General features: G+C 38.6%; 1 protein-coding gene across 1 annotated transcript in view; it reads left to right on the top strand.

Moving 5' to 3' along the window:
* Positions 1-528: 528 nt before the first annotated feature.
* SETX (senataxin) overlaps positions 529-18,810 on the top strand; it is a 70,025-nt gene continuing 51,743 nt past the window's right edge. Inside the window, exons 1-6 of the mRNA XM_069476998.1 lie at positions 529-551; positions 1,476-1,591; positions 9,331-9,514; positions 10,526-10,736; positions 12,495-12,604; positions 18,582-18,801. Of these exons, the coding sequence (XP_069333099.1) occupies positions 9,338-9,514; positions 10,526-10,736; positions 12,495-12,604; positions 18,582-18,801 (718 nt within the window). The 5' untranslated portion in view covers positions 529-551; positions 1,476-1,591; positions 9,331-9,337. The remainder of the gene's footprint in view (positions 552-1,475; positions 1,592-9,330; positions 9,515-10,525; positions 10,737-12,494; positions 12,605-18,581; positions 18,802-18,810) is intronic.

The raw sequence follows: 18,810 nt of genomic DNA, 5'->3' as shown, positions 1-18,810 counted from the left end.
CTGTAATATATATATTCTCCTGAAATTCCGTGTTTACGTAAGTTACGGTATATTTTAGGTGGTCTTTAAAGGAAATCAGATTTCCTTTAACACAACCGTTGAAACACCTGAGCCGTTGAAAAGAGAAGAAAAAAGACGGAACGGAAACGGAGGGAGGGTAGCCCTGGACCTCTCCCTAGCCTAACCGCATCCCGGGCCCCCCGGCCCAGGGGAAGTCACAGCTCAGCGGCAAACTTTTCCCCTGCCACTTGACGGGCACTCCTGATTGGACGGGCCCCGGAGGCCCGGAAGTGACGCCAGCGTCCGGCGCCTGGGCTGGCCCGCGGCGCCCCGCGGCCCCTCTTCCCACGCCCCGCCCCTCGGCGCACCAAAACAAGAAAGCAGCGGCCGGGGCGGGGCCTGCGGACGGCGGACGCCGCGCGGGGGGCGGGGCCTGCCCTCACCGCGGCTGTGGGTTGGGCGACCGGGCGGCTGGCTCGCGCTTCCGCCTGCTGCTGGCTGTTGGGCCGAGGCATGGAGGTGGGCTAGCGGCTGTCGCGAGGCTGAGCGGGGTAAGGAGAGCGGCGGGCTCGAGACTGCAGGCCAGGCGGGCGTGGGCGCGCGCGCGCGCAGCTTGTGCGCGCGGGATCGCGTCGAGTAACCGTCGCTGCGCGAGAGGCCGGGCGGGTGGGGGAGGGGCGGCGTGCTGGGCCGCTTCTCTCGGGAGGGCTGAGGTCGCGGCACAGGGGGCAGGAGCACCCTTCGTCGGCTGGCGGGCCGCACTGTTGTCCTTCCTGCACGCTGGGGGCCTGGGCGCTGGGACCCCCTTCCCGTCCCGCTGTCTACGCTGCGGTCTCGTGTGAGCTGTTTTTGCCGTGGGCACTGCGTAGTTTCCTTGGGGATGAGTGGGAGGGAGGTCTAGCTGTGGAAAGTGTCCGTCCCCTTGACGCACGCTCCTACCTCCCGCCCTTCCTACCTCTGGCCCCAGCATATGAGTCTGGTTCTCCCATTGGCCGCCTGGGCCTTCCCTCCCCTGCCTGAAGGGACTGGGGCGCTTCCAGCCGGCCGCTTGGGCTTTGTCTGCCCTGCCCACCCTTCGGGAGCGGTGGACGTGCCCAAGATTCGCACAACCCCGAGTGAAACGGGCTCGACTGCTGTAGGGGAAGAGCATCCCCCTACTAAGAGGACGAGTTTGCTATTTGATAAGTGATAGAATTGTTATTGATTATCCTAGGACTGGCGTTATTTGCGCTTGGTAATTTGGGAAACTTTTGACTAAGTGCCCTGAGTGGAGACAGTCTCGTGTGGAACTGGGAGTCAGAATTGCACTTCTGCCCTTCATTTGTTACTTGTGTGTCCACAGACAAGTTGTGTAACCTTAACTTTTCTGAGCTTCCTCATCAGGTGGCAATATCTGTCTATACTTTATAGGATTGATACAGGGCTCCGATGAGGTAAAGAGTATAAAAGCCACTTTTGTTTCTTTTTAATTTCAGAAATGTTCTTTTGAGGCCAAGGTCTGGGTATATGTGAATGCAAATCCTCACTCATTCACAAATAAGCCCAGCAGTCTCGACTGAGAGGATCACTTTTCTGTAGGCCATTTGCCCAGGTAATTATTTTTGTGAACAGAAGTTCAGACCACCAAGGTAAGTGCAATGATAGAAACATGTAACCGGTTCTAAGGGGATAGAGAAGATCATCAAAGACAGGCTGGAAGAGAGGATGGGTCAGACGAGCCTCCCAGACGTGATGACGCTCTGGTGGGTTGCACACTGGTTGTTCTCAAATCTAACTTTCTGTCAGAATCACTTAGTGGAGTTCTTTAAAAGTGAAACTAAATTTTATCAACAGGATCTAATCATCTACATTTTTTTAAATAATGGCGGAGGTGAGTCTGATGTGTATTCAGAGTTAAGAACCAGGCAGAGAGGTGGATGTTCAAGGTAGGTGGAAGAACTTTCATAGAGGCAGGGAATGCCAGACATCTTGAGTTATTTTAGGAAGAGCAGATGAAGGGAGGTAAGTGTGGGGGAATAGCAAGAGATGATGCTGAAGCCAGATCATGGAGGGCTTGTATATTGAACTCAACAATTTGAATTTTATCCCAAAACTGTGGAGGCGTCATCATTTGTGCTTGTGAAGTCCAGTTTGTGCTTTAGCTTCCGGCAGCATTTTGGAGGAAGAATTGGTGGTGATCAAACAAGAGGCAGAGAGATCATTTAGGCTGCTTCAGTAATCTGGGCAAATAATGAAAGTGTATTAAACTAAGGTAGTGGCAGTTGCACTGAGAAGAAGTACAGGTGTAATTAAGGAGGTAGAATCTGTTTAACTCAGAGATGGAGGCTGGAGGAGAAGGAGTCTATGGGATAATTCCCAGGTTATTGTTTTGAAAAGTGAATGGATAGCAATGCCATCAGAGAAGGGAATAGGTGATGAGTAACAGATTTAAGGGAAGAACTTTGTTCTGTTCTGGTCATGTTTACTTTGAGGTTCCTGTCAGACATGTGAGTAGAGATATGCTGTATGCAGTTGGATATTAAATGTATCTATGTGGGGTTCTAGGCTAGGCTGCCATTTCTTGAGTAGTTGGAACATGGTGCATTGCATTAAGAGTTTTATGTATAGTCTTGGTCTTTGGGAAGCTTCAATATAGGCAGTAGTAGAAGCAGTGGTTTGAATTAGGTCCCCCAGAAAGAGAGTATTGATGAAGAGGTTAGAATTCTCAAGACAAGCCTTTGGAAACTTTGATATTTAGACGGGGAACAAAGGAAGAGGTGATTGTGAAGGAGACTTGGGTAGAGGAAGTGTCAGGGAAAGGGTGTGTTGTAGCTAAGGGAAGCATTGTCAACATTTTCTCTTAGAGGAGTCAAATGAAGAGCCTATTGGATTTGGTAATACAGAGATTATTAGGGACTTTTGTGAAAGCATTCAGTGGACTGTAAGGGTAGAAGCCAAGTGCAAAGGTGCTGAAGAAGTGGGAGGTAGTAAATCTAAATCACTTTTTTAAGATGTTTTGCTGGGAAGCATAGAGGAAAGGGATTGCTATTTGAAGTTTCTGTCTAGCTAGTATTGGGAAGTGATATCCTGAAGATAAGTGTGTGAAGGTTACAGCTATACCTGGGGTAAAGCATCCTCTATTTTTGACAAATCAGCTCTCTTTTTGGTTGGTGCTCAGAGCAGTGTTCTTATTTCTGTCCTGAAGCTTGGGTATTGTCTGGACACCCCCATTTGTGGTTCAGTAATGATTCCAAGCAGTTATAGTCCAATGGAGTTTACAAAATAGACCTCAGGACGATCCCAGTTGTACAAAAACTTAACAGGATTCACAGTCATTTAGAAGTAATAATTTTTCCCTAAAAGAAAAATTTAAATAGACCCTATTGAGATTTCCTGTGCTTAGCCATCAGGCCAATGATGATTTTAAATTTGGGGACATAACCACACACATCATAGCTTTTTGAAGAAGGATCATGGAGGCCAGGCGCGGTGGCTCACACCTGTAATCCTAGCTAACTAAAAATATATAGAAAAAATTAGCCAGGCATGATGGCGCATGCCTGTAGTCCCAGCTACTTGGGAGGCTGAGACAGGAGGATTGCTTGAGCCCAGGGGTTTGATGTTGCTGTGAGCTAGGCTGACGCCACGGCACTCTAGCCCAGGCAACAGAGTGAGACTCTGTCTCAAAAAAAAAAAAAAAAAGGATCATGGAAGCATATGTTTCTGTCGTTGACTTACTCTGGATTCCATGGCACTTAGCTGTTCGTGGCAGTAACTCTCATCTAGTTTGAGAAAATTACTCTTGCTTTTTGGGCTGTGGAAGTAGGCTAGCTCTCTGAGTCAAATAAAAAACAAACTGTGTAATTTTCTTAATAGAGGGTTTTTTTTTCCTGTTTTGTTAATTCTTTTAAAGTATACAACATTTTATTTGCACTTCAGTCCCTTAAGTTTTTGAAGTTTAAATTGACTGCAGTCTGTTACCTGTCAAAATCCATGCTGAAAACAATTGATGTTGGCCAGGTGTGATGGCTCACGCCTGTAATCCTAGCACTCAGGAAGGCCCTGGCTGGACAATTGCTTGAGCTCACGAGTTCAAGACTAGCCTGATCAAGAGCAAGACCCCATCTCTACTAAAAATAGAGAAAAATTATCTGGGTTTGGTGGCCTATGCCTGTAGTACCAGCTACTTGGAAGACTGGGCAGGAAGATCGCTTGAGCTCAGGAGTTCGAGGTTGCTGTGAGCTAGGCTGATGCCACGGCACTCTAGCCTGGGCAACAGAGTGAGACTCTGTCTCAGGAAAAAAAAAAAAAAATTGATGTTTGAGAAATCTCCGTGGAGTTTCACTTTCTATTCTTAAGTTCACTTTCCACATTGAATCAGATCACCGGAAAAAAAACAGCTTCCTCAAATTGTTAACGTCTTAGTATTATGGTATTGACCATTTAGGTATAAGTAATTCTTCTGTGAATAAAATAATTTTATATTCTGCAGAAACATAGCAAAGAATTTATGCATTATGTTATTTGGCATTCCTTCGTCTGCAGTGCCCTTGTGCAAAGTAGGCATTAATGAAATGTAATTAAATTAGAGTTAGTGTCAGGAAGTCAGGAAAGGGCAGGACTCTGCAGCTGAACTTGCACACTTTTTTTTTTTTTTGGTCTGGATGGGAACTGGTAAACTCATAATGTCTTTTACTCTGCTTTGCAAGAAGCTCCTAGTGTAGAACTTAGTGAAATTAAACTTCTTTTAAATTTAAGTTTTGATTTCTCAAAAATTTTTGAAATCTCATTTTTAAATGTCCTTTTGTGTATTTTAATGTTGAAAGCTACCCAAATTGTTTTTCGCAACAAGAAGAAAGTATGCTTCAGAAGCATAAGTAAAAATAATATTAAATTAAAAAAATTAATTCACAAGACAAATACATGTATGTGATTATACTTAGGCATTTATGTATATAATTACTTAATCATGGGTATAAGAAGAAATTAGAGAATTTTTTAAAAAGTTTATTTTAGAAACTGATATTGTGCCACAAAAGCCTTAGCAGTAAAGCATAATTTCTGTTGAGATGTTATTGATTTCACATTAGCAAAGATTATGTACTCTGAATTTTAGGGTGAGACTCATTGAAAAATCTCACACTGTCAAATTTCCATACCCCGATATTCAGTGACTTTGCTTAGGTTTCTTAACCTTTTATTGTCCCTTTTTTTCCTTGAAAGGAGACTTTTTTGACAGCTTTTCTAATTGTCCCTCCCATGAATTTTAATAGCACCAATATATTATGTATCTCTTTACTGTGTGTCTGGGCTTTACACATGAAAAGAGTAGGAATTTTTCATGTCCCACTAACCAATTTTCATCCCCTTTAGGGTAATATCACCCCTGATGAGAATGCATGGGTTAGATCCATTCAGTTTATGAAATGAACTTTGTTAAGTTTGTAGTTGGTTTTGTAATCTCCTCCCCCCTTAGGTTGATACTTACCTCTCTTGGATAGTTAAAGTCAAGTTTCTCAAGATAGGTCTGTTGGATAGTTTTCTGGCCAATTCCCAGTAAACCATTATTTTCATATGAAACAACACTAAATTCTCCTTGGGTGTGGTTTTCTTTCTTTTGTTGCAGACTGGCAGATAATTATTTAGATAATACACAATGTGGGTTTGTCTGGTTCCCCCCCCCCCCATGAATGGTCTGGGGTCATGGGTTTTTAGGAAGGGTTTTTTTCAAACCAGAGTTCAGGTTACCTCCTTATCACATTATGTCAGGGGTGTGTCAACATGGCTTATCACTGGTAAGGATGTGTTTGCCAGTATCTCCGTGCTTCTTCCTTTTCCAAACTCTTCTTCAGAGGTGCTTCACTAAGTTCAGCCTGCACTGGGCTTGGGGTTTGTGGTTAAGCTTCACCTCCTGAAACAGAGAGTATCTATATATATTATTTGGAATTCCCTATGTAGCCAATACCATAATACTAGGAAGTTAACAATTTGAGGAAGCTGTTTGTTTTTCCGGTGATCTGATTCAGTGTGGAAAGTGAACTTAAGAAGCTATAAGAATAGAAAGTGAAACTCCACGGAGATTTCTCAAACATCAGTTCTTTTAAGCATGATTTTGGCAGGTAACAGATTGCAGTCAATTTAAACTTTAAAAACTTAAGAGACCGAAGTGCAAATAAAATGAATACTTTAAAGGAAGATTTGTCCCTCCTCTCCCATCTTTCAGTCATTTATATCAGTATAGATTAATATGTTTATTTTGTACTTTGGGTTATAATCCAATATTACATTATTTATTTTGTTCAAATTGTTTCAGCCTTAGCCACAGGGAGCTATTCTAGTTGACTCTATGGCGCTAGAAGATCCTGTAGACCTACTTTGCATTTTCCCTGCCCCAGCCTATTTATCTATTTGATGCAGTATCAGTGAAGACATTTGCTTTTTATTTAGCCACAATATACTGTTTGCTAACAGCTTTCTGTTAGCTTTTTTGTTTCTTTCTTTCTTCTCTTTTCTTTCTTTCCTTTCTTTCTTTTCTTTTCTTTTCTTTTTTTTTTTGGCAGGATATTGCTCTGTTGCCCTGGCTGGAGTACAGTGGTGTCATCACAGCTCACTGCAACCTCAAACTCCTGGGCTCAAGTGATCCTCCTGGCTCAGCCTTCCAAGTAGCTGGGACTACAGGTGTGCACCACCACACCCAGCTAATTTTTCTATTTCTTTGTAGAGAACAGGGTCTGTTAGCTTTTAGATGTATTTAGTTATCGGAATAAGAATGTAGGATTTTAGCTTATTTTTGTTATACCTTTTTAAAGCTGGAGACGTCTTTGGATTCTGGCTTCCATCCTATTTGCTAATCCTTTCAGTTTCATGTCATCTGCATTTCTAATAAACCCGCCTTATAAGTTTTCATTCAAACTTTTGAACAATTTCGTTCTTGGGATTTCCTCTTTCTTCTTGTTACTGTATTGCTACCTCTCTGTTTTTGAGATTGCTAGGATTTGGAAGATTATTTCATTTTAACCCTTTTAACTTTTGAGTTTATACTGTAGAGGTTCTGATGGTGTTATAAAAACAAAGTTGGGCCGGGCGCAGTGGCTCACGCCTGTAATCCTAGCACTCTGGGAGGCCGAGGTGGGCGGATCGTTTGAGCTCAGGAGTTCGAGACCAGCCTGAGCAAGAGCGAGACCCCACCTCTACTAAAAATAGAAAGAAATTATATGGACAGCTAAAAATATATATAGAAAAAATTAGCCGGGCATGGTGGCGCATGCCTGTAGTCCCAGCTACTCGGGAGGCTGAGATAGGGGATCGCTTGAGCTCAGGAGTTTGAGGTTGCTGTGAGCTAGGCTGACGCCACAGCACTCACTCTAGCCTGGGCAACAGAGTGAGACTCTGTCTCAAAAAAAAAAAAAAAAAAAAAAAAAACAAAGTTGAAGAAGGTCAGAACTATAAGTGTTAAACTTGGTAGCAATAAGTTAACATTTGCACCTATATAGAGTTTACAGTGCATTGAAAAACAGTGAGTTATGGGCAGCAGTTCATACTTAAGTATATACAAGTTCATATAAGTGCTTTATAAACAAGAGAAAATCCTTCTTTGTGTCAACCTTAATAACCAGATTCAGGCAATATAATTAAATACTGAGTTTATTTGAGTGCAAAATTTGAGGATGGCCACTTGGGAGAACACAGACTGTAAAAGATGGAGTTAGTGCTCCAAAATGGAAAGAGGTTTGAGGGCCATTTATGTAGGCAGTGTCTGGGGAAGCTTAATAAGATTTCAGCATTTTCTGTACAAGGTTAATGTGTAGTTACAGCAATTTGGTTATAGGCAGTGTTCCTTTTGGGAAGGGTATGTTTAACATTCCACGTTATGTGCGTAGTAGTCTTGGATCTTTTATCCCAGTCATGGAGTCTTTTATCTCAGGTGTCATCTGGTCTGAACCAGTCACAAGAAAATAAGGAATTTAACCTATAGCAAAAGGTCAGTAATTAAGAGGTCAAGCTCCATAACTGTCTCCAAAGGTCAGTCTTCCTTAGGACCTAACAACTTTTATTTATTTATTTTGAGACAGGGTCTCGCCCTATTTTGCCCAGGCTGAAGTACAGTGGCTTGATCGTAGCTCATTGTAACCCTGAACTGCTGGGGTCAAGTGATTCTCCTTCATCGGCCACTGGGACTAACTGGGACTACAGGCATGTGCCACCATGCCCAGCAATTTTTTTTTTTTTTGGTAGGGATGGGATCTTGTTATGTTGGCTGGTTTTGAACTCCTGAGCTTAAGTGTGAGCCACTGTGCCCAACCACTGACAACTTTCAGAAGCTCTCAATAGACTATCCATTTTTCTTTCACATTTATATGTGTTTTTGTTATTTGCACAAGTTATTATTTATGGATTTTTATGTTTCCAGAGATTTCTGGAACGTGGCTTCTGGGAATGCAAAAGGATTCCTGAGCTTTTTCCTTTGACTCTAATACATTACTATAACACAACACTTCAAAATCTGTACTTTGAATATGTTGATTAAGGCTATTTCTCTGTGTATTTTCCATAAGTACTACATAGTTTTGAGCCTTTTCTATCGCACAGCTATATATTGCCTTATTGTTAGGGGTGGGGTGGGAATTCGTACTCAGGCTTGCGAAAGAATTCTCAACAAAAAGATTAGGATATAAAGAAGTTAAAAAGTTTATTTTACTTTCTCTGAGAGGGAGGAGAAAGAGGTGCGGCACATGAAAGGAAGAAGGGGAAGTGCTGGCCAGGAGTAGAAGGAGCTGAAGGGTTTAATGGAGACAGAGAAAGAGGAAAAAAATGATGGTTGCTGCTCGGCTGGTAATAGAGCCTCTTCTGTTGTCAGACAACCAGCAACCACCATTTGCACCACTGGGTCTGGATTTCTTTGGAGAATTTACACTTTTTGTCTGCTCAGGTCTTTTCAGATGCTGTGTAGTGATCACCACAGGTGATCAATTTGTGAGACAGCTCGTGTGATTAATCTTAAAGACAGGAGTTAAGGTACATGCCATTACTTAGAGACTGTGGGTTAGATAATTTATTTTTCCCTGTTAGCTTATTAGCAAGGCCATCCTGTCACTTATGATGTTTATTACAAATACAGTGCTTTCATTTCTCAATATTTTTTACGTGTCAAAGATAAAAGTTTTTTAAGAGTGGGCACAGATTTGAGTTTAGTCAGTGATAAGCTAGCCAGCAGAATGTTCTGGCTGTGAAGAAACATTTTAAGTTGAAGACCAGGGTCAGAAGTAGGAAGTATACCTCTTCATCACTCAGAATAGGCCTGAAATGTTAATTTTTTCTTGAGTCCTTAGGTGTCATCTTTTCTGGCTGTAGGTGCAGAATGACCACATGTTGTTGGTGTACGCCAGGTGGTGGTTCCACCATTGACTTCTTAAAGTGCTATGTGTCTAAGACCCAATCCAGTGAATTTCAAACAGCTGATGAAGACCTCTGCTACTGCTTAGAGTGTGTGACTGAGTACCACAAAGCAAGAGATGAATTACCATTCTTGCATGAGGTAATTTATAGTAGATGGGCAGTATTTTTCAGAGCTTGATAAATAGGAAGAGAATAAGTTTGAGCTCTGTGGAAGCATTTACAGAAACGATGATATGATTTAAACTTTGAAGGCTAATATACCTCAAGTACCTAACTCATTACCTGGTATATACTAGGTGCTGAGTAAATGCTTATCACTGATGGAATTGAATTAAAACCTAAAGCAGAATTTTATGATCTGTCACATTTAGTCATTTTGGTATAAAATAATTTTATCAAATGGAGTCATGGGGTGGTTATTTTACTCTTTTATGACAATGTATTTGTCAGTGCTACATTCTTGAATCTGAATGACATGAGTTTTTTTTAATTGGTTAATAACTTTCTTTCTTTTTTGTTTTTTTTAATGGGTAAATGGTATAAACCAAAGGGCATGCACATTTTCTAGTCATAGTAACCAAAGTGAAAGGTATAATTCTAAATATGGGGCTTGGAATATTTGGTTTATTACATTTATCTGATGAAAAACAGAACACAAACCATAGAGACATGTACGATATGTAGAGGAGGAGGAAATTAGTTATGAATCTGTGTTGAGAAACTTGCATTTTATAAAGTTTTCTAATTATGAAGCTATCCAGTGGCTTTATGCTAAAGCTGCTGTTCTAAGGTAAGAACTATGGCTAGAACACAGAAGGGAAGGCACAGAAGGCTTACCTCACGACTTTGACAAAAAAGGTCCAGATTCTCATTTCCTTTTGAATAGTATAGTTGATAGGAATGTTGACATAGTTATAGCAAAACTCTGCAAGAAAAGTGTTTAAACATCTCATACTCTGTGTATTCAAACTCTTATCTCGTAAAAGTGGCCCTGGTTAGATAATTTTTCTTTAAATAAATCTAATATATGATGTACAGTAGTTTAAATTTCTGAATTTTTATACTTAGGAAAAGGCTTTCTAGAATGACCATCACATCCAGTGTATTATGTTGATATAAAGCATACTGCCCATTTTTCTTTTCTTCTTAGGTTTTATGGGAATTAGAAACCTCACGTCTCATAAATCACTTTGAAAAATCCATGAAGGCAGAAATTGGAGATGACGATGAATTATATATAGTGGACAACAATGGAGAGGCACAACTGTTTGACTTTACTGGCCAAGACTTTGAAAATAAGCTTCGAGTTCCTCTTCTTGAAATACTCAAATATCCTTACCTGCTTCTACATGAACGTGTTAGTGAGTATCTTTGGTGTTCCTCAAGTTATATCAGTTTTGTTATTTTAAGATTGTAAGAATTTAGGTTTATATTGAAAATTTGTGTGCTACACATATTATTAAGATACTGTTTCTTAATAGTATGGATCTCTCAAAAGTAAAGGGATTTTCCTACTCTGTCAAATCTAATAAAATAACAGTACCTTTATGGCATCTAAAATCTAGTCATGGTAACCAAAGTGAAAGATATAATTCTACATATGTCTTGGAATATTTGGTTTATTACATTTATCTGATGAAAAACAGAACACAGACCATAGAGACATGCACGACATGTAGAGGAGGAAGAAATTAGTTATGAATCTGTGTTGAGAAGCTTGCATTTTATAAAGTTTTCTAATTATGAAGCTATCCAGTGGTTTTATGCTAAAGCTGCTGTTCTGAGGTAAGACCTATGGCTAGAACACAGAAGGGAAGGCATAGAAGAAATTAGAAATTATTCACATTTTCCTAGTAGTTGCAAAATGTATTTTTGGCTGGTTTGTTTAAATTAGAGTCTAGTCAGGGATCACACATTGCATTTGGTTCATAGTTTTCATCTCTTTTAATTCAAAACAATCTACAGTTGACCCTTGAACAACATGGGTTTAAACTATGTAGGTCCAATTATACTGGGATCTTTTTTTCAACCAAATCTGGATCAAAAATGTAGTATTTGTGGGATGCAAGACCCTGCATATACAAAGAGCCAACTTTTTGTATATGCAGGTTCCTCAGGGTGATGCAGGTTTTGAATATATATGGATTTTGGTATGTGGGAGGTGTCCTGGAACCAATCTCTTGTGTGTACGTACCAAGGGACAACTGTATTTGTACACACACGCACATGTGATGTTTTTTTTCCTTGTCATGAATTTGACTTGTCCTACTCTGTAGGACAACATAGAGTTGTCCTACAGAGTAATGTTCTTTATGGACTTTTCTGATTTCCTTCTTATGATGTTATTTAACTTCTCTATTTTCTGTATTTTTAGTGAACTGAAAAGTAGATCCAAAGATTTGATTAGATAAAGCAAATATCTCTAAATCAAAAGTAGTTAGATTTTTAAGATTCTAAGAAGGCATTTTTCAAATTTTATTAAAGAATAATATATCCAGAAAAGCATATAAACTTGATGAATTTTTACAAATTAAACACAACGTGTATAGCCAATATCCAGATCAAGAAACATCAGCATCCCAGAAGCTCCCCTCATGTTTGTCACGTCATTATCTCCGTCAGTCCCAAAGCCAGCCACTATCACTAGCGTAATATTTTTGCACCTTGACACATTAAAATTGATAGATCTGTTAGGGTAAGTAGATTATTCAATAAATAGGAGTGGGACAATTGGGGCGGGGGGGAAGCTGACTTCATTCTTCACTCCTGTACCAAATAAAGTCCAGGTGGGTCAAAAGGTAAAATCCAAATGGAATTGGAACTATGACTATATTTCTAAGAAGATAACCTATGAAGATAATTGCCAAGTGTAAAAAAAGAGCTATATTCTAGTAAAGTCAGAATAATTCCTAAGAATACACTGTAATAAACTGATAAGTCTGTCAGATAGGTGAATATTGTTCCTGCATTTACATAATAAGCATTTTTATGCCTCAGTATGAAAAAAAAGAACAAATTTTCATTTCTTTACAGAGCAACTGAAGGAGCCAGATTTAGGAAATCTTGATAAGTTGATAAGATTTATATCTTTTATTTACTGCCTTATTTTTTCTGTTTAGATGAATTATGTGTTGAAGCACTTTGTCGGATGGAACAAGCCAATTGCTCCTTTCAGGTGTTTGACAAACATCCAGGGATCTATTTGTTCTTGGTCCATCCCAATGAAATGGTGAGTATGAGTGTTAGGCAATGGAAGGATATATTTTATTTTTGTACCTATAGGTAGTATAATAGGATTCTGTTTTTGGTGTGAATTTTGCTTAAAATGTTTGCTGAAATTTTTCTTATTTTAAAATTACTACAGTTAAGTAGAGGGTCAAAGAAGAAGGGACCCAAGGGGGTAGGGGAATAATTCGTAGTGGGTGATGCTTGAGCTTAAAATACAAATAGAAGAATAATATGATTTTCTTTCAGTATGTTGAATTGATGAAGAGGGACTCTTCTCTCTGGCTTTTCTTGCCTTCCTGCCTCACTCTAAATGTGTGGAAATATCAGTTAAAATATTTGAAAAATTATTTCAGTAATAGATGGGATTTAAAACAAGATGAAAGGAGAAGTTCCTGGAAAATTCCTAGGTGTTAGAAATGAAGGGGGACATACAAGTCAGAACAGTGGTAAGGAACAGAAGCAGAGAGCACGTCAGAGCATGGAAACCTGACGTTGTGCTTATGGCTCATCACCACGTAGGGAGGCGGTCTTTGCTGCGGGTCTCATGCACATGGGTACCTAGAACTGAGTTGCCTCCTTAAGCCAGTGGCCATGAACAGAAACATAAAGTAATAAATGGGTGAAAACCTGTAGGCCTGAGTCGCTGTAGGTAGCTGGGGATTCAGCTTGTGCAGGTTAATAGGAATTAGAAGTATACTCCAGGCAAGACAAAGAATCAGAACCAAGCTCTGTGCTTTAAACAAGGGTGGGGCTTCTGTCTATGAAAGAAGGTTGACAAAGTACGAAAAGCTTAACTGGCTATTTAAAGCAGTGTACATATAGAGGAAGCAGATTTAGTCTTGTAACCAAGACCTGGACCAAGCATTTGCAGGCTTGATGACTGAGTCTACAGTATCCCTTATGTGACCAAAGGTTGGGAATCCTGAGCTACTGATATCAGACCTAGTTCTGGAGTCAGATTCTGAGGGATGAATATAGATAATCCCAAATTTATGTTTAGGAAGGGTTGTGGAAGGAGGCGTAGTTGGGGAGGGACACAGAATCCCTCCTTGTAGGATGATCTGGCAGACCAAATCCCTGAAAAACACATGAAGAAAACAATTGCTAAGATAGATAGTCAAGACCAGCACTACTGGTCGTTTCTTTAAAGAAGAACTTGAAAGAAAATGGAGAAAACTGGGAGAAACTGGTTGGACGAGGGCTGTTTTGAATGGTGAATGTGGGAGTCAGGGAGGAGACATTCCTGTTGTCTGGCTGTGGGAGGATAAAATAGGAAAGGTTCTACTTTCAGTTCTCTTTACCATTGCCTTGGATAAGCAGTGTTTGCACTCACACCTGTGGCAACTCAAAAATCTGATCCAGGTGAAGGTAAGAATAAATCAGGATTGTGCATAACCCTAGTGTCTTTGAGATGCTGAGACAAGCAGCTGGAGACCATTAATTAACCACTGATAGACTTCAGCACCATCTCTTCTCAACCCCCAGGACTGGGGAGTTACAGCCCAGTAGTGTCTTCTAATGTTGCTTCACCGTGGGGGTAAGGGTGATTACCTGAGCTTGAAAATTAAAATGTGCGGCAATGAGTGATTACTGTTTGTCTGGCTTGGGTTTTATCCACCATTCTCACCGCTGAATTCATTGGGAGTAAGCCAGACTGGGGTCTGGCCACCTTCTATAAGCACTGCCTGATAGGAGCCAATACCCCAGAGTGAAAATGAATTCACAAGCTAAAAATAACAGACATAGGAGAAACATAAAGATTTCAGTAGAATCAGAAATATTAGAACATTTGTTCAGTAATTTTAAATTATTATAATAAACATGCTAAAAGAAATAAGGGAAGATGTTAATATGAAATGGGAACAGAAAACAAGAACTGAACAATTGTAAGATTTGAAAAATATGATTTAAAATAAAGGTTTCAGGAGATGGGATAAATAATGTAATGAGTACAGCTGAGAAAACAAATTACTGAATTAGAAGGCCAGGTTGAGCAAATCTCTAAGGAAGAAGAAAAAGACAGAAGTAGAAAATGTAAAAAAAGCTTAGAGATATGGAGGATAGAAGTAGTAGTGATAACATAGATGTAAGAAGTCCCAGAAAGAGAAAAATAAAAATCAAGATGAGGAGATATTGGAGAAATAATGCAGGTAAATTTTTTGAAATTAAAAAAAAACCCAGCAGACTGCTGATTGTAATGGCCTAATGGCCTATATCGAGTATCAAAGAGGAGAGAAGGAAAACCAACACCTAGGTAGAATTAGTGATATTTGAGAACATCAAAGACAAATTCAAAAGGTTCTCCAAAGAAAAGATCACATGCAAAGACATAATCAGATTGACACCAGATTTATAGCAGTCACATTGAATGCAAGAAGACAGTAGAGTGGAAAGAAAAGAGTTTAAAACCTAAAATTACATCTCCAACCAAACTCATTTGAATCTGAGAGCATAATAAAAATATCTTATTCCTATAAGGTCTTAGAAGGTTTGCCACACAAAGACCCACACTGAATGAAGTACTTAGAAGAATCTACAAGGTGTTGCAAGTGATGTATAAAGTTGACTGAATACTGTGGTAAAGTTTATTATTTTAAAAAAGTCTAAGTTCAAAGAAAGTGAATATACTTTGAGCATCCCTAATCTCAAAATCCTAAATGGTCCAGAATCTGAAACTTTTTAAATGCTGATGTGATGCTCAAAAGGTCATGCTTGAAGGATATGCTCATTGGAGGATTTCAGATTTCAGATTTTTGGATTAGGGGATGCTCAACCAGTAAGTATAATGCAAATATTCAAAAATCTGGAAAAATTCAAAATTTGAAACACTTCTGGTCCCAATATCAATAATAACTTGGAATAGGCAGTATCAACATGGTGGGGTTGCCAGGCAAGGAGACCAAAGATGTGAGAGCATGCATGCTAAATTTTCATCCTATTAAGGACAGAGATAGATATGAATTATTTTAAAAAGCAAGAAATGCTTTAGGCCGGGCGCGGTGGCTCACGCCTGTAATCCTAGCACTCTGGGAGGCCGAGGTGGGCGGATCGTTTGAGCTCAGGAGTTCAAGACCAGCCTGAGCAAGAGCGAGACCCCATCTCTACTAAAAAATAGAAAGAAATTATATGGACAGCTAAAAATATATATAGAAAAAATTAGCCGGGCATGGTGGCGCATGCCTGTAGTCCCAGCTACTCGGGAGGCTGAGACAGGAGGATCCCTTGAGCTCAGGAGTTTGAGGTTGCTGTGAGCTAGGCTGACGCCACGGCACTCACTCTAGCCTGGGCAACAGAGTGAGACTCTGTCTCAAAAAAAAAAAAAAAAAGAAATGCTTTAAAAGAAATAAAAAGGTTCATATATAATAAAGAGACTTAAGGATATCAATATTTAATGTAAATTGGCTGAATTTGTCAGGTAAAGATCAGATTAGATTACAAAAGAAATAAAATCTAGATAGATTCTGTGAGATACATCTAAAACATAAGGGCACGGTAATAGTTGATAGGTAAGGGATGGAAAAAGAACTAATAGGCAAATACCTAACAAAGCATTGTTGAAGTTATAGTATTATCAAGTAAAATAGCCATTAGGACAGGGATGGATAAGATTAGAAATAGGCTAGTTAAAATCACTTCAAAAAAGATGTTGCAGTTATGGAATCTCAAGATACCGTCTTCATTATTGATGAGTCAGTAGGCAAAATCCAGGAAGGATATCAGATTATCTGTATGAGACAGTTTGTAAGCTTAATCTGATGGATCACGTATGAGCTGTGCATCTAACCAGTTTTTCAAATATACAGTAAACATTACAAAAATGAAAATATACTAGACCATAAATGAAAAGCTTCAGTGCATTTCAAGGACTTGGTATCATACATACTATGATCTTTAAGCATAACACAATGTAGATAGACGTTAATAATAAAAAGTTAAGTTTCCATATGTGGAAATTAATACATCCTTTAAAAAGAAAGAAATCATAAAATTAAAAAATACAGTGAAATTATAATGAAAATGCTACTTAGAAAAACTTGTAGGCTATAGCAAAAGAGGTGCTTTGAGGGAAATTTATGTCTTTAAGTGATTATTGGAAAAGAGGAAAGCCTGAAAATTAATGAGCTGATTATTCCTCTTAAGAAGCTAGAGAGCAATGGAGTAAAACCAAAGAAAGTGGAAGTAAGGAGATAAAAAGTGAGTGGAACTCATTGGAGCAAAATTTGCACAAAACAGAGATAATACACAAACCTAAAAGTTGGTTCTTGGAAAAAATGAACAAAATGTATAGTTCAGATAAGAGTGATCAAGGGAAGCAGAAGTATATGAATGAAAAGGAGGAGATACTATAAATTAAGTGGAGATTATCTGGATAATAGAATGTTACAAACAAGTATATGCCAGGAGTTTTGGAAATTTAGATTAAATAGAAAAATTCCTAGAAAAATATAACTGCATGCATATTATAACTATTAAGGACATTGAGGAACCATTGGTAAGTCTTCCCACTACAAAAACATCAGGCTTACATGGTTTTATGGGAGTTATACTTTCCAGGAATATATTATCCTAATTTTATGCATCTCCTTCCAGAAAAAGAGTACTTAGAAATATATTCTGTGAAGCCAGTGTTACACTGTAACAAAATGACTAGCACATTAAAAGAAAAGTAAATTATAGTCACGAATATAGAAAATCGTAAACATAGAAATCCTAAACAAAATATTAGAAAATTCAGAAATATGATTTCATCACATTAACAGATCGAAGCAAAAAACCAATGATTGAATAGATGCAAAAAAAAAAAACAAACCATATTCATGACTAAAAAATTCTTAGTGAATTAGAAATAGAAGGCAATTCCACAATCTAATGAATAGCATCTGTAAAAAACCTAGAGAAAACATTATCTAAAATGACTTTTAATGGAGTGTTCCCTTTAAAATTCAGAGTAAGACAAAGGTGCTCAGTATCACCACTTCTGTAAAGTTTGAATTGGGGGTTCTGGTCAATCCAGTAAAGAAATTAGAAAATGAGGCATAAGGCATAAGGATTAGAGGCATAAGGATTTGAAATGAAGAAAGGCCATTATTTGCAGTATTAAGGTCATTTACATAAAAAACCTTGAAGCATCTCCAAGTTATAAGAAGTAGGAGCTTAACATGACTAGATGTAAGATGTTTTTATAAAAATCAGTTGCATTTTTGTACACAGGCAGCCAACTATTAACCTATAGTAAAAAATGTTTTCATTGAGTACACATGTAAATATGTATTTATAACATATAAAGCATTTCATAAAACTTAACTTTTAGTATGAAGGATGTACTCTGATATTTTTCTGATCTATTTTATTTAGTTTTATTAAGACTGGTTGTGATCACTAAACTTAATTTATAGCCCACAAGAAATTCAAAATCTCTTCCCTATGCTATTCTGCCATTTAGAATGACCTTTCATTTCTTTTGTGATTCTTCTTTCATATTTTCATTCCTTTTTTAAACATTCTGTTATGGAAAATTATAAATATATCAAAGTAGAGAGAATGTATAATGAAACCCCCCTTCCCACGAATCCATCAGTTAGCTTTATCAATTATTACATGGTCCACCTTCTACTCCCCTTTGGATTAGTTTAAAGCATATCTCAGACATCGGTGTATTTCATCCATAAAATATTTCAGTATGTGTTTCTAAAAGATAAGGACTTTTTAAAAAATTCCATTATTCCACCTAAAATAATAATTTCTTAGCATCATGTTTCTGGTCAGTGTTTGAATGAAAATGATTGTCTCATAAATTGTTTATTGGGTTGGTTTGTTCAAATCAGGATCCAGTGAGGTCCATACGTTGCTTAAGTAGTATCTTTTTCATGTATTCTTTACATGTTTTTTCAAATCTATACAGAATTCTATTTTCTTATTTATGTTTTTTATGTAGACCATTAGTTATTGAATGAAGTAATCACGTGTTACACATTTAGGTTCGACGCTGGGCTATCCTGACTGCAAGAAACTTGGGAAAAGTGGACAGAGATGATTATTATGACTTACAAGATGTTTTAACTTGCCTTTTTAAAGTCATCGAGTTGGGGCTTTTGGAAAGTCCAGACATTTATACGTCTTCTGTCCTTGAGAAGGGTAAACTGATTCTTCTGCCCTCACACATGTATGATACTACCAACTACAAAAACTATTGGTTAGGTGAGTATT

The sequence above is a fragment of the Eulemur rufifrons genome, chromosome 7 (genome assembly GCF_041146395.1).
Source record: "Eulemur rufifrons isolate Redbay chromosome 7, OSU_ERuf_1, whole genome shotgun sequence".
NCBI classification, from domain to species: Eukaryota; Metazoa; Chordata; class Mammalia; order Primates; family Lemuridae; genus Eulemur; species Eulemur rufifrons.
Note: the sequence above shows the minus strand (reverse complement) of the source record. Positions and strands in the feature narration are given on the sequence as shown.